Source organism: Clarias gariepinus, chromosome 26 (genome assembly GCF_024256425.1).
Source record: "Clarias gariepinus isolate MV-2021 ecotype Netherlands chromosome 26, CGAR_prim_01v2, whole genome shotgun sequence".
NCBI lineage: Eukaryota > Metazoa > Chordata > Actinopteri > Siluriformes > Clariidae > Clarias > Clarias gariepinus.
In genome coordinates this window covers 23,857,592-23,871,856 of record NC_071125.1, presented here as the reverse complement: position 1 = coordinate 23,871,856, position 14,265 = coordinate 23,857,592, and the positions used below count along the sequence as shown (strand labels likewise).

At 37.4% G+C, this 14,265-nt stretch overlaps 1 protein-coding gene across 1 annotated transcript; it reads left to right on the top strand.

Annotated features, from left to right (window-relative positions):
- The first annotated feature begins 1,162 nt into the window (after positions 1–1,162).
- hgd (homogentisate 1,2-dioxygenase) lies at positions 1,163–14,262 on the top strand. Its single transcript, XM_053488356.1, has 14 exons — positions 1,163–1,328; positions 2,349–2,420; positions 2,941–3,029; positions 3,872–3,977; positions 4,069–4,128; positions 4,219–4,310; positions 5,075–5,109; positions 5,209–5,288; positions 5,525–5,624; positions 5,715–5,839; positions 9,308–9,412; positions 10,405–10,531; positions 10,872–11,053; positions 13,964–14,262. Exons 1-14 carry the CDS (start codon positions 1,314–1,316, stop codon positions 14,138–14,140), a joined length of 1,365 nt encoding a protein of 454 aa, XP_053344331.1. The 5' UTR covers positions 1,163–1,313; the 3' UTR covers positions 14,141–14,262.
- Positions 14,263–14,265: the final 3 nt, after the last annotated feature.

Sequence of the window (14,265 nt, the reverse complement as noted above, 5' to 3'; positions counted from 1 at the left end):
CATAGGCATTGAGTTAGAACAAAGAGCGAACGTGAAATTCTGCGTGAAACTTCACAAACCTGCCACAGAGACATTTGACAGGATTCGGCAAGTTCACGGTGACGATGTGACGAGTCGTTTAAGGTGTTTTGAGTGGCACTTGTGCTTTAAGCGCTGTAGAACATCACTGGAAGATGACAAAAGATCAGGAAGACCTTTGACGAGCTCAACCCCTGTATATGTCAAAACCCTTTGGCAACTTGTGCATGATGATTGCTGGAGAACAATCTAGAACATTCCTGCCGTTGTTGGTGTGTCATACTGAACAGTCCAGGTGATCCTCATGTGTGATTTGAACATGCACCATGTTGCTGCTCTGTTCATCACCAGAAGGAACATTGCGTCGGAGTCTGCCAAGAACTTCCATAACCTGTCCTTCACGTCGAGGATCATTACCCGTGACGAAACTTGTGTATGGGTGATGAAGCAACAGTCTTCACTGTTCCTTAATGAGCAACAGTGCATGAAATGAAGCAACAGTGCATGAGATGAAGCAACAGTCTTCACAGTGGAAGAACTCATCTTCTCCATGAACGATAAAGGTGAGGCAGGTCCGCAGCTCGACCGAGTGCATGCTCATCATATTTTTCCAAAATGTGCCTCAGACCGTCAGTAGTGAACTCAACTGCCGGGTTTTAAGGCGTCTGACAGAGGATGTAATAATCTCAGAGCTAATCTTGAAACTTTTTGACACCACCTCGAGCTTTCTGACGTCTCCAGGACAGAGGGGTTTGGAGCGGCATCAGATTTACACGCAGGAATATTTGTTGGAATCAGAAATAAATGCAGATTAGTTACACTTTTTTTCACTTTCAAAAGTATTTAAATACACTTTTTGTTTTTTGTAACTATAACTGGACACTAATTTGTAACTGCACATGCTTTTTTGTCGACTTGTAAAGAAGTTTAAATCATAAATAAAAAAAATTCTCATGGGACGTGACACTGATCCAGTGCTGTCCTGTGCATGGAGTTTATCTTTGATATTGGTAAAGCCCTTTATTTGCACACCTCTAACCTGTGACCATCTGACGTCTCCACCCACTCTACAGCTGATGACGTCACCAGCAGGCTCAGGCTTAATTAAACCCATATTGAGAAAAAGCTTAAAATCAGCCTCTCTCTCCTGCAGCCTCTTTCTCTCTCTCTCTCTCTGTCTCTCTCTGTGTCTCTGGGGCTGATGTGAGGTGGGACAGAGTCTCAGGCTGGTAAACTAACTCCCTGTTTTTGCTTCTTTGTGAAGTTTAGCGACTTTTCATCTGAACGAGCGCGCGATGGCCGGATTAAAGGTAAGTCACGCGCTCACGCTGAACATTAATCACAATATAATAGCGATGTGTGTGTGTGTTTGTGTGTGCGTGTTAGATGTTCCGTATGATTTGTGTAAAGGATTTGGCAGGGGCGTTCCTGGTCAGCCAATCAGAGCGCAGGAAAAACAGCAGCTGCCCAGATGTTGTGAGCTCGCGCTAAACTTTCAGCTCAGTACAGAATGCAATAAAGCAACACATAAGCTGTATATATATACACACACAGACACACAATTTGCAAAGTTGCTTTGTCAGTCAAAAAATGTTTGTACACTTAAGGAAAAGAAAAACTTATCAACATATCAAAGCTTATATGTGTATAACAACAATAAAGCAACACATAAGCTGTATATATACACATACACACACACACACACACACACATGCATATACAGCTTATGTGTTGCTTTATTATGGCTTTATATAACTATTATATATAATTTTCTATATAGTTATATATGTAGTAGTTAGGTGTATATGTAAGTTATTAACTTTTAAAGTTGCAATAGTTTTGTGTCATGTTTGAAAGTTTGCACTATGCAGAATATCTCATGCATTAATTTTAATCGTGTATTTATTTATATTTGCAAGTTTTGTTATATGTTGACATAAAAAAACTATCTAAAAGTAGCTAAAACTGTAATCTCTCAACATGGAGAGAAAGACTAATAGAGCACATGCAGTTTCATGTGTGTGTGCTATTTCAAACTTAAGTGCCATTGTTATAGTTAGTGTCGTTTGTAATATTAATGAATAAAGGAAAAGAGTAAAACAGACGTGGAGATTCTGGATTCTTTTAACTCCTCTGGTGCACTTTGTCCACTTTAAAACTGCACATCCAGCATGACTCAGCTCAAATCTACTGCAAATCACCACTGCCCCCTGGCCCTGCACCCCCCCCCCTCTTCCACACACACACACACACACGCTAAAAACAATAGTTTGTATGATAACAAAATTATTTTCTCAACTCAACATTCAATTTTTACTATTTCTCTTTAGTATTTGAGCGGTTTTGGAAATGAGTTCTCCTCTGAGGATCCTCGCTGTCCCGGGGCTCTACCCGAAGGACAGGTAACTTCCTTATCCACACTGCTTATATGTAAAAAATGAGAAAAAAAAAGCTTAAACATTAAAAAAAATATTTTGTGTGTGCATTTAATGTTTATTTAGAAACAAACATGAATCCCAATACATTTTCCTGAGTATACAAGTTCTTGTGGCTCATAGGGGAACCAAATGCAACTTCATCAATCATTTAAGTGATCTACCCCGGCATTCATGTTTTTTTTCCTGACTAAAATGTAGGACAATAATTTGACTCTTCTGAAACAATAGAAATCATAGCAATTGTATGTTCATTCCATTTGTATGTTCAGTATTTCATGTATATCAGTAATTTTCAGGAGCTGTTGATGTTGTTGAAGTTGCGTTCCTGGTCACTAAACCTTTTTTCTTTGGTCCCACCCACTTCCTAATGGAAGAACTGTGACATGGCCATTGCTGAACATGAATTTGATGCTTTTCTGTGTGGATCTAGACCTTAGGTTCTGTCAAGTTGGTGGTGCTATACAAATCAAATGTTTCTTTCCAGAACAATCCGCAGGTGTGTCCGTACGGACTGTATGCTGAGCAGCTCTCAGGCTCAGCCTTCACTTGTCCACGAGGAACCAATAAGAGGAGGTATATCAACAAAATAGTTTGTATATATTATGCAAGATATCATAAAGGCTTGAACGTAGGATCATAAATATATTTATTATGTTTCTTTAAATTGAATATACATCTCAAATTATCATTGGAACGTCTCAACACCCAGTGAGGTATCAAATCACATGACTATTTAGTACTCTATTACTCCATAATCTCTAGCCAGTCTGAACATGAGTTGGATTGCAGAGTCAGTGTCTTCACTGTAGCTAGCTAGATAAAAAAAAGACAAGCAAGCAGATTCTGCCTATAAAGTTTTTTAGGTATTATGTTATTGTACAATTTTTGTGTGATAACATTTTGGTTTCTGCTTATTATTGGAAATCTGAGTCAATATTAATAACAAGGTAATATCGCTGAAGAACAAGTGGAGATATAATATAGCACATGCAGTCTTCAATCTAGTCTCATGTGTTTCCAAAGATGTACTTTTTTAAACCTGTATTACAAACAAAATAAAAGATGTCATCGTTACAGTTGGTGGAGCTCGTAATATTAATGTATAAAGAAAAAGAATAAAACAGAAGAGGGGATTCTGGGTTTCTCTTTTGACACTGGTTATAAATCATATTGTGACTCATATTTTGGGAGCCCAGAGATAGTAATTTGCATAAAGAACAGGATTGGTTCAAATGTATGGCGTTTATCTCATTAATCACAAACTGAGATAAATTAGACGCAGAACTTTTTGCTTCGTTAAAAAACTAATCCATGAACAGTTTTATTTAAACATGATTGCTTTGGTAAGGTAATTTTCAGAATGAATGACAAGTGTGTGTGTGTGTGTGTGTGTGTGCATGTGTGTGTGTTTACAGCTGGCTGTACCGTATTCTACCTTCTGTTCAGCACAAACCCTTCACTCCCATCACCTGTGGAAACCTCACTGAGGACTGGAATGAGGTGGAACCTGATCCCAACCAGGTAATTAAAGCATCCCAGTAATTTGCTTCGGTTTGTTTTCTCTGTATTTTTTCATGACTCTGTTTTTACTGATTGTTTCCCACCATGAAAGCTTCGCTGGAAGCCGTTTACCATCACTAAAGCGCTGGAGAAGAAGGTGGACTTCGTAGCGGTATGTTTCAGTCAAATGCTTCCCTCTTGTGGCTCAAACACATTGCGATGTGTGTGTGTGTGTGTGCTGAAATGAAATGATTTTTTTTAGGGTCTGCACACAATCTGTGGTGCTGGAGACTCGAAATCCCGCAATGGAATCGCCATCCACATCTACACCTGCAACACCTCTATGATTGACAAGTCAGTGTTTACTGCAGCATTAGCAGTATATTAATCACCGGCCTGATCGTCTGTTTTTTCATCGCTTTATAAGCAAAATGTTAAAAAGTTAGGTGGGGGGAGTACTGTATTGTATCTACAATACAGTCCTACTATACTCTCTACATATATATCTTTATACTAGAGAGAGAAAGAGAGAGAGAAAGAGAGGGCTGTAGTTATATCTTCCATATGTAGGTACTGTATAAAAATGTATTAAAAAGTATTCAAGTATAATAATAAACTTAGAGTGTACAGTCCAGTGCCAATAAAAGTATACTAATAATAAAACTAAATGAAATTTATCAAAGTCTGACAGTGAACGGCACTGTAGAACAATAAAACCAGCTTCGTTTCAATGTTCATATGTTGGTATAGAAAAAGGCCTTTTATAGATTTCAGCACTAAAAACAGAAGGGTATATTTTATATTAAAGCAAACAAACCAGTGTTTTGTCCTATTAAAACTGCCAAAATATGCAAATATGCCTCATTTGCCCATGTGGGTTAATATCCTTGCTGCTCTGAGGGAAGAGGTTCCTGTGAGTAATGCATGACAATAAATACTTAAAACCTCAACAACCTAGTGAGTATAAATGATCTGAGCTTGACTTGAATTGGAATTTTGAAAAAATCCATCAAAAGTCATAAGAAAAGCAGTAATTATGCATCAGCCTTGGTGTTTGGTCCCACGATAAACACTTATGCAGTACAGCACTAACATTTCCCTCCTGTTTTGATTTCTAGGTGCGTCCAGAACTCGGATGGTGATTTCCTTATTGGTACGTTCCCACAATGCAGTTGTGTTGTGTTTGCTCTTCTTCACTGCTGGGTGGGTGTTGTGTTAATCCTGATGTTTGTTGTACCGATGTCTATTTTAGTGCCGCAAAAAGGTGAAATCTTGGTCACCACCGAGTTTGGGAAGATGATGGTGGAGCCGAAAGAGATCTGCGTCATTCAGGTCAGATGTGTAGAAATGTCCTCCTTCTGAGTCCTGGTTCCTGATTGGTCAGATGGTGATTCATTATCCTCTCAGACAGAAATGCAGTTGAAAATAACCGGCTTCAACTAATACATAATTGTTTATAAATAGATTATTGTTTCTATGGAAACAGCTCACTTTCACAACAATGTTTTTTTCACATAGTATCTTTACAAAAATTACTTCATTCTTCTATACTCTTGGTTATTCTTTAGCAAGGGATGCGTTTCAGTGTGGATGTGTTTGGCGAGACCAGAGGTTATATCCTGGAGGTCTATGGTGCTCACTTCGAGCTGCCAGACCTCGGACCCATAGGTATCACTTCCATCCTGTCGTTCTTTTCTCTGATTACATACAGTATGTTTTTAAAGATCTTTTAAAATATTTCCTGTGCCTGTATTTCAGGAGCTAATGGACTCGCTAATCCCAGAGACTATCTGACTCCTGTGGCTTGGTTTGAGGATCGAACCGTAGCCACGGGTTACACCATCATCAGCAAGTACCAGGGGAAACTCTTCTCCTCTCTGCAGGTACGTTATTAGTACTGTATATCATCAGGCATGATATCTCAAAGTCTGTAGTTACAAACAAAAATGTTGTTAGATAAGTGTAAGTGTAACAGGTTTCAGAAAAATGCTTTAGTCATCAACTGCAGGAAATGAGGCTTTCGTACTACTGCAGTAATTAAAAAAAGAAATATAAATTTATTGTAGAAATATAGCATATATATGTTATATGTAAGTGTGAGTTTTTTTTTTCAGGTACACATTTATCATTTTTTTAAGATTAAAGGCTAATTTCTTCATTAGATGACATAATTATTTATATGACAAATTTGACTAAGATCAGCTATTTAAATTATTATTATTATTTACAATTGTGTTTATTGGACCTTTTCTTAAAAAGAATGAATGAAAAAGTAAGAAAGAAAGAAAGAAAGAAAGAAAGAAAAGAATAAATTAAGGAAGGAAGGAAAGTGTGTGAGGTAGGCCAATAGAAACAAAATTAAAGGTAAGGAAAAGAAAAGGTTTAAAAGAAAGTAAAAAGGAATGAGAACAAAGAAATAAAAATAAGTAGGCTAATGTTTGTAAAAGAAAAAGATGAAGAAAATTAAGGAATAAAAAAGTAAGGACTCTACAGTAGCTCTACGGTGTGCATGTGGGGCAAATTGGAAGTAATGATGCTGATTGGTCGGCCTCATGTGACATCATCAGCATCAGTTTGAATAAAAAAAAATATTAATGATCAGAAAAACTAATTCTGACCACCACATTAAAACCACATCAGTTTAAAAAATATTAGATTTAGAAAAAAATAATTTGATTTCATCATAACCGCTATATAAATATAAAAACATACATTTTGTTGAAAGTATTCATTAAAAATTAAATATACTCATAGAAATATAATATACTATTATTATTATTATTATTTATAAATAATACAAAAAATATTAAAATAAATAAATAAAAAGAAATACATTATTTGATGATATACTGTACATACACAAAAGTTTTGGACACAAGTGTGTATTTATTTCCTACATTCTAGAACAATATTGGATTTTTTTCAAAACTATGAAATAACAATATGGCATGAGGTCATTAAGTATCAACCGGAGTCAGTTGTTATTTTAAGACACGAAGGTCAGCTATTCTGGAACAATTCTTGCAAGAACAGTAATGTTGAGTTCATTTGCAAAACCCATCAAGTACATGATGAAACTGTCTCTCATGAAGCGACAAGCAAGACCATTAGTTTAGAGTTACTATATATAATCTAACAAAAGAACAAAAGAACAGCTTTGTTACAAACAGCTGCGGTGCTGTTAATTGGTGATTTCTGAGGCTGGTAACTCTACATGTTATAAAATCATCATAATGAATATATATAATCCAGATGTTACAGAAGAGTATTATTATTATTATTTTTATTATAAGAAAGACAACAACAACAACAATAATAATAATAATAATAATAATAATAATAATTAGGATCAGCAAGTATCTAATATACCCTAATCCTAAGGTTATAATTATGTTTAATTAGAGAACGTCAGAATCGTCAGCGTTTTCACTGCGTAAACCCTTCCATCTGGAAACTCTTTCCTGAGTCAAGCGTTCCTATCAGGATATTTTCTGTGGAAATGATTTCCGCGAGCTTCCTGTTGTGAGTGTAATTGGATCGACGTGCGATGGGCAAAATTTATTTACCATCCAGACGGATATGATTGTTCTTCATTACAATACTACATCAGATATTATGGCATGGGACTAATTATTATTATTGTTATTATTATTATTATTATTATTATTATTATTTGTGAGACAAAACTCCTCTCCTTCCCCGAAACAGAGATGAGGTTGTTGGACGTTGTCTCGAGGGAGACGCTGCTGTCTCGTCCCGCTGTTCTGCTCTCCAGCTGAGCGCTAAAATTGCTCGAATTAACTTATTATTTGCTTGACTGGGCCAATCTGTTTGTGTTTTGTGTGTATGAGTGTTTTTTTCTCTGTTTTAATCAAGTCTGGTGGAGTTATCCTGCAAGCAGTAATGTCTGTGAGATTACAAACCTCAGGGTCCAGGAAGCTCCCAGGGTGTGAGGAGAGAATGTCTTTGTGAGAGTGTATGTAACTGTAAAAAGAAAAAGAGGAACATACACGGCTCTTTAAAGGTGTATTTATTTGGGTTTGTTTGTGTTTATTCTGTGCGTGTGTGTGTTTATTCTGTGTGTGTGTGTGTGTGTGTGTGTGGAGAACGAGGGTCAGGTCTGCAGGTAGTCTTGGCTGTAATGAATTATATTGATTTTACAGCCACCATTCACTGTCTCTTCACGGCAACATTTTCAGCAGAGGACTTTATAAAATTGCTGCCTTTTTTCTTCTTCTTCTTCTTTTCTTTTTAACAATCACAATGAAGAAATATCTCCACTATAATACCACTTCACAATTTCATTCCTGGCAGGAAAATTGAAGAAGTTTGTAAAAAAAAAAAAAAAAAAAGGACAGAGAAAGAAAGTTTTACTCTGAGCATTAACTGGATGTTAAGAAAAATAAAGTAATAACTGTTTCAAATGTTTTAAAACCGTACAGGCAGTGGGGCAAAACATGGGTTATACACACACAACATTTGGGGAATATGGTCACATGGGAATTATTAACAAGCAAGAAGGCAGGAAAGAAAAGAAAAAAAAGTGAAAGAAAAAACAAACAAACAAAAAGGAAGGAAAAAATTGGAGGAAAAATTAAGGAAAGAAAGGCTTTAAGGATCAATAAGAAAGAAAGAAAGAAAAACAAATAAACAAAATAATAAAAGGAAATAAAAAGGAAAGAAATTGACAGATGACAAGAAAAAAATGATAAGACAGGAAATGTATAAAAAGCAGCATAAACAAAGAAAGGGTGAGAGAGAATAAAAAGAGAGAGAGAAAGACAATTAAAAAGATTTAGAAAACAATATTAAATATTAATATAAAAAATATTAAGAGCAGAAAAATGTGTGGAAAGACAAAGAAAAGAGATTATATAAGAGAGAAATTGAGAAAAAGAGAATGAGAAACAATTATGAAGAGTGAGAACATGGAATAAAAACAAAATGAAATAATGAAAGAGTGGAAGAAGAAATTTAAAACAAGAGAAGAAAATGGGAGAAAGAAAAGATGGAAGAGAGAGACAGACATAGAAAATGACATACAAAGGTTTATTTTTTTCATTAATGAATGACAGAATAAAGAAAAATGAACAAAGTCTATGGAACGATAAACAAATGTTGTTGTTGGTATGTTGGCTGATCCCAAAAAGGGGTCGCCACGGAGCTCACACCTTGGCACAAGATGCCCTTCCTGATGCAACCCGGGCTCGGGAGCGGCTCTGCACCCAGTGCCTGGGGTTTGGGCTTTGATGAATCGGACCCGGGCCTTCGGCATGGCAAGGTTTTCTGTCCTGAGGCGTGTACAGTACATCGAGGTCATTTAGATGTCTTTAAATGTTTGTGCTTTGCAGGACTTTTCCCCCTTTAACGTGGTGGCGTGGCACGGAAACTACACCCCCTACAAATACAACCTGGAGAACTTCATGGTCATCAACTGCGTCGCGTTCGATCACGCTGTGAGTAAAATACAAGGGGCATTCAAATTAAAATCTTAAAGATGTGAATAGAATTAGAATAGAGAAATCTGACAGTGAGCAACACTTGTATTGAACGAAATGGAGATTGTGGAGAACTAATTTGTGATGAATAAATAAAGAATAAAAATGATTCAAATGATTTTCATTTGGCTTACCATTAAAAAAAAATTTAAATACTTAAAATACTTAACATTTTTATACTTTTCACTAGTATGCCTAGTAAACTAGCACGAGAGGATTTTTTGACAGGCCTTTTATTGAAAAAAATTAATAAATAAGTTCCTCTGTGTTACCACTAGGGGGCAACATAATTAGCTACTAACAACAATCTATCTGCTGCACTCAATGACCTCTTCTGTGCTTCATATGCTTTTATATTTCAGTTTATGGCATGTGGGAGACACCCTTATGCAGATTATTATTTTTTTTTTCAATAAAAGGCCTGTCAAAAACATCTTCTCGTGCTTGTTTACTAGGAACACTAGTGAACAGGATAGGAATGTATTTTAAGTATTAGAAATTGAACACAGATCCCTCTAAAGTAATGTGACATCATAAAGGAGAAACTCACATGACTGTATCAGTTCAGTAGAACGAGGTGAGAAGGTGAAATTAGAAATAGTGTAATTATCAAAAAAATCAACCATTAATTGACGGACCTGATTGATTAATATTGGGTGTGTAGTATATCATCATATCAGTATAAATATATCTTCTTCATATCTGTCTCGGACACTGGGACACTTGATATTGGACCGAGTGTAAAGTCACTAGAATGAGTTTGATACTGCTGATGGAATGATTTTTGTTTTACATGTTTATGAATTATGGCTTTAAACTTACCCATAATCCACTTTCATCTATAGACACGTTTATAAATTATATCATTATCCTCCATCTGGACGTCATATATGCGTACATGATGTTAACCCCCTCCACATTACTCCATTTCTGACGCCCTTTTCTTTCAGGATCCGTCCATTTTTACTGTCCTGACGGCCAAATCCACTCGGCCCGGTGTCGCCATTGCTGACTTTGTCATCTTTCCACCACGCTGGGGAGTCGCGGATCACACCTTCAGACCCCCGTACTATCACAGTAAGTCTGAGAGCGAGAATCTTGGGTCACCTTCATGAGAATTATCATCAGACATCCACGACTGAGCTGCTGTTTGTCTACGATATTGCTGATATAAAATGGACCAAAAAAGATATTTGAACACAAAGGTGAAAACCTCTACAGCATTGTGTATTCGTCCAGAAACATAACCATTATTAGAATAGTCTTATTTTTTGCATTGCTGCGTAAAAAATCTCAGACTCTAGAGATCCTCCTCCAGAAATTAAGGATAATAAAATCGCACTGTTTAGTGTCTTTATCGTGAACATCCAGTCTTACACTTGTTGTGGTGTTACACTCCCCCCTGTGTGTGTTTAAGGGAACTGCATGAGCGAGTTCATGGGTTTGATTAAGGGTCACTATGAGGCGAAGGAGGAAGGTTTCCAGCCTGGAGGAGCGAGTCTGCACAGCATAATGATCCCTCACGGCCCCGATGCCGACTGCTTCGAGAAGAACAGCACGGCCAAGCTCAAACCCGAGAGAGTCGCTGAGGGAACCATGGTACCCGCGCGCACACACACACACACACACACACACACACACACCATCAGTTCTATGAGTAAATCCTAGACCTGTGAGCAGGAATGTAGACAAGACCCCTCTCCTCACCCTGCTACATGTAGAGCTCTGACTTCTCTACCAGCATCTTCAAGTTCTTCAAGCTTTATTTCTCGTCCACCAAATGATCACATTTTGGCCCAGACTTCTGCTCTGACCACATTTTAAATCTTTTGATGGTCCTTTATTTTTCCTTAGCTTTTTGTACACTGACATTATGGGAAATTAATAGGTTTATTGAACATTTAAGGCCCTCAAAACAACTTACTGAGAGCCTCAAAGCCACATCAATCACAATTTCATGTTCAAGAACGAACAGAATTAAGACTCTCTTACTTTTTTAGCATCTGTTAGATTATCATCATATTATCGTCGTAACATCGTAAGAAGGAATAAATTTGATGTTGGCAGCACGGCAGATGATGAGATGGTGATGCAGGAGCTTTGAGGGACGTCGGATAAATAAAACACAATGCTGTGCAACCAAATTCATCAGGCTTCATACACAAACAATATGTAATAAAAACCTGCAGGAACATCGCTCCTAATTCGAAAAAAAATTATGCTAATTTGGGGAAAAAACAATGTACTACTGTGATGTCAGTGGTGATGTGAGGTCTGAGCTTACTGCTGACGTTTGTGGGCGATCGGTTCAAGCCAAAGATTTCTGTTGAAAACTTGCAGTTTAGTGATTTCCATGCAAACGTTGCAGTTCCTTTTTAATACTACAGGTGGTGCTCTGTAAACAGACAGCACAGCGCCCTGTGTGGTCGGAGTAAATTATTCGCCAAGTTTGTTTGAATCGTGTTATTTATAAAATCGTGATGCTTACAGATTCGCAATGCAGATCGAATCACCATCAAGGTATCGTGATAACCTTGTATCGTATAGTCTCTGGTGATTCCCATCCCTACTGATTAGCTACTATTATATTCCATTTTTTATTTCAAGTAAAAGCAAACCTTAAATCCAATCAATCAATCAATCATCAGTTGTTTCTTACCTGTGAATCGGACCTTTTTTACTTTTCTTAAACACTACGACGGTCTCATCTTAGTTAAATTTAGTTACTCGATCACTTATTTTCACACCACAAGGGGGCGCCATGTGACTGCCTGATACAAACCTCATATACAGGGTGATTCACTTGAAAGAAACCCAAATTTTTTTTGTAATAACTCTTGCTATGTTGAAGCAATCTGAACCAAACAAATTCACTACATACCTTGACGTGGTGATGAGACGTACTGTGCTGCTGCTTCGAGGCGTGTGTCGAGAAATTCAGGAACTATTTAGTGAAGCGCGTTCCGAGGCTTGTATTGTTTACAGTGACTGACGACATAAATGACGTTTGAAGCCTCATTGCGATTGGCAGTTCAGGAAGTATTTCGAATCTTGCCGCCGTTGTATTGACGGATATGAAGCTCAAGCTCTGTTTTTTTTCTGAATAATATTCCCGATGTATATTTTCTTTAGTATTTTGGGTCTTTAGCTGTGTTTGTGTTCCCTGTCTTATTTTGTAAATGTCTGTGCCAAAAAAAAAGCCCAAGTATTGTTTTTAAATATAAATGAATAAAAGTAGGTGGCATGGTGGTCTAGTGGTTAGCACTGTCGCCTTGCACCTCCAGGGTCCAGGTTCGATTCCTGTGTGCATGGAGTTTGCATGTGCTCCCCGTGCTTGGTGGGTTTCCTTCGGGTACTCTAGTTTCCTCCCAGAGACCAAAGATATGCAGGTTAGGTTAATTGGTGTGATGGTTTGGAACCCTGTTCAGTGTGATCCCTGCCTTGTGCCCAAGGCTCCTGGGATAGGCTCCACCCCCTACGACCCTGAATACAGGATGAAGCGGTATAAAAGATGAGTGAGTGAATAAAAGTGTCCACCAGTTGCACAAGCACTGCCCTCCTCTTTTCAGTAACACTGCCTCAGTTTGAAAAGAGGTAATCACATCCTGACAGACTCACATCCACTAGCACCTATAATGTCTTATTATTGGTATTATTTTATCGTTTTAGTAAAATTGACCCAGTTGGAAAACATCGCTGTCCCAGTCCCATTTCGTTGTCCAGTCCCATTTCTATGACAGAAATTATGAAATATTAATGTAATAAAGGAGAGTTACTTTGGTACCATGGAACATTGATCAAAATGTAACAGGCATGAAACTCCCAAACACTATTTACAAACAAGCACAAGCATGTTAATAGGAGCAGACAACAGATTGTTTAAATGGGCTATTATCTTGTGCTCACAATAGAAAAATGCATAGTTTAATGAAAATCATGTATAATTCCCATGCCAACCTGGGGCAAGACAGCTTTGAGAGGATCACATACAGTACTGGCAAAATAACTATGAACACATCTGCTTGTCTTACACTATTTGACCAGTAGGGGGAGTTTGTGTGCAAATTAACCCTTTTGTGAACCACTTGGCTGGAAGGCTTCTGAGCTTTATGAAGCTTTATCTCACCATTAATATCTTAATCAATTGCATTATATAAGATGCTGGAAGTACAACCACTTAGAACAGGAAAGGATCCCATCATGCTGAGTGTGGGTTAAGCTAAAAAAAAAAAAAAAAAAGGGAAAAATAAGGAAATAGAACACTTAGCTTTGTTATGTTAGAGAAATAATCAACAACGGTCTGGCGTGATGGAGTTTAAACTTTAAACCGTGCAATTTTTTTTTTTATTATCTTTTTCACACCTACACTAACTAACTAGACATTTTGAGTCAGACCTGTGTCTAAATCTGGTCAGAAGTAAATCCCAGGGATTATTGTGAGAAATCCTTCATGTGTGCAATTAAACAGGTTCACATTAACTTTTTCTTCCCCTCATGGTTTTGTCACAGTCCTTTATGTTCGAGTCCTCCTTCAGCATGGCGGTGACCAAGTGGGGGCTCGAGACGTGCCAGTGTCTGGACAAGAACTACTACAAATGCTGGGAGCCTCTGAAGAAACACTTCGACCCTAACTGGAAACCTGGCAGTGTGTCAGGTGGCAAAACCAGCCTTAACTATCCACACTAATTACCCATGTTTAATTATTATCCCCTATATACAGTATACACAGATATATCGCTCAGCTGCAGGGGAAAGCGTTATAGCATAGACATATGGAGTTAAAGCTGAAAATAAATTACATTTAAACAAAC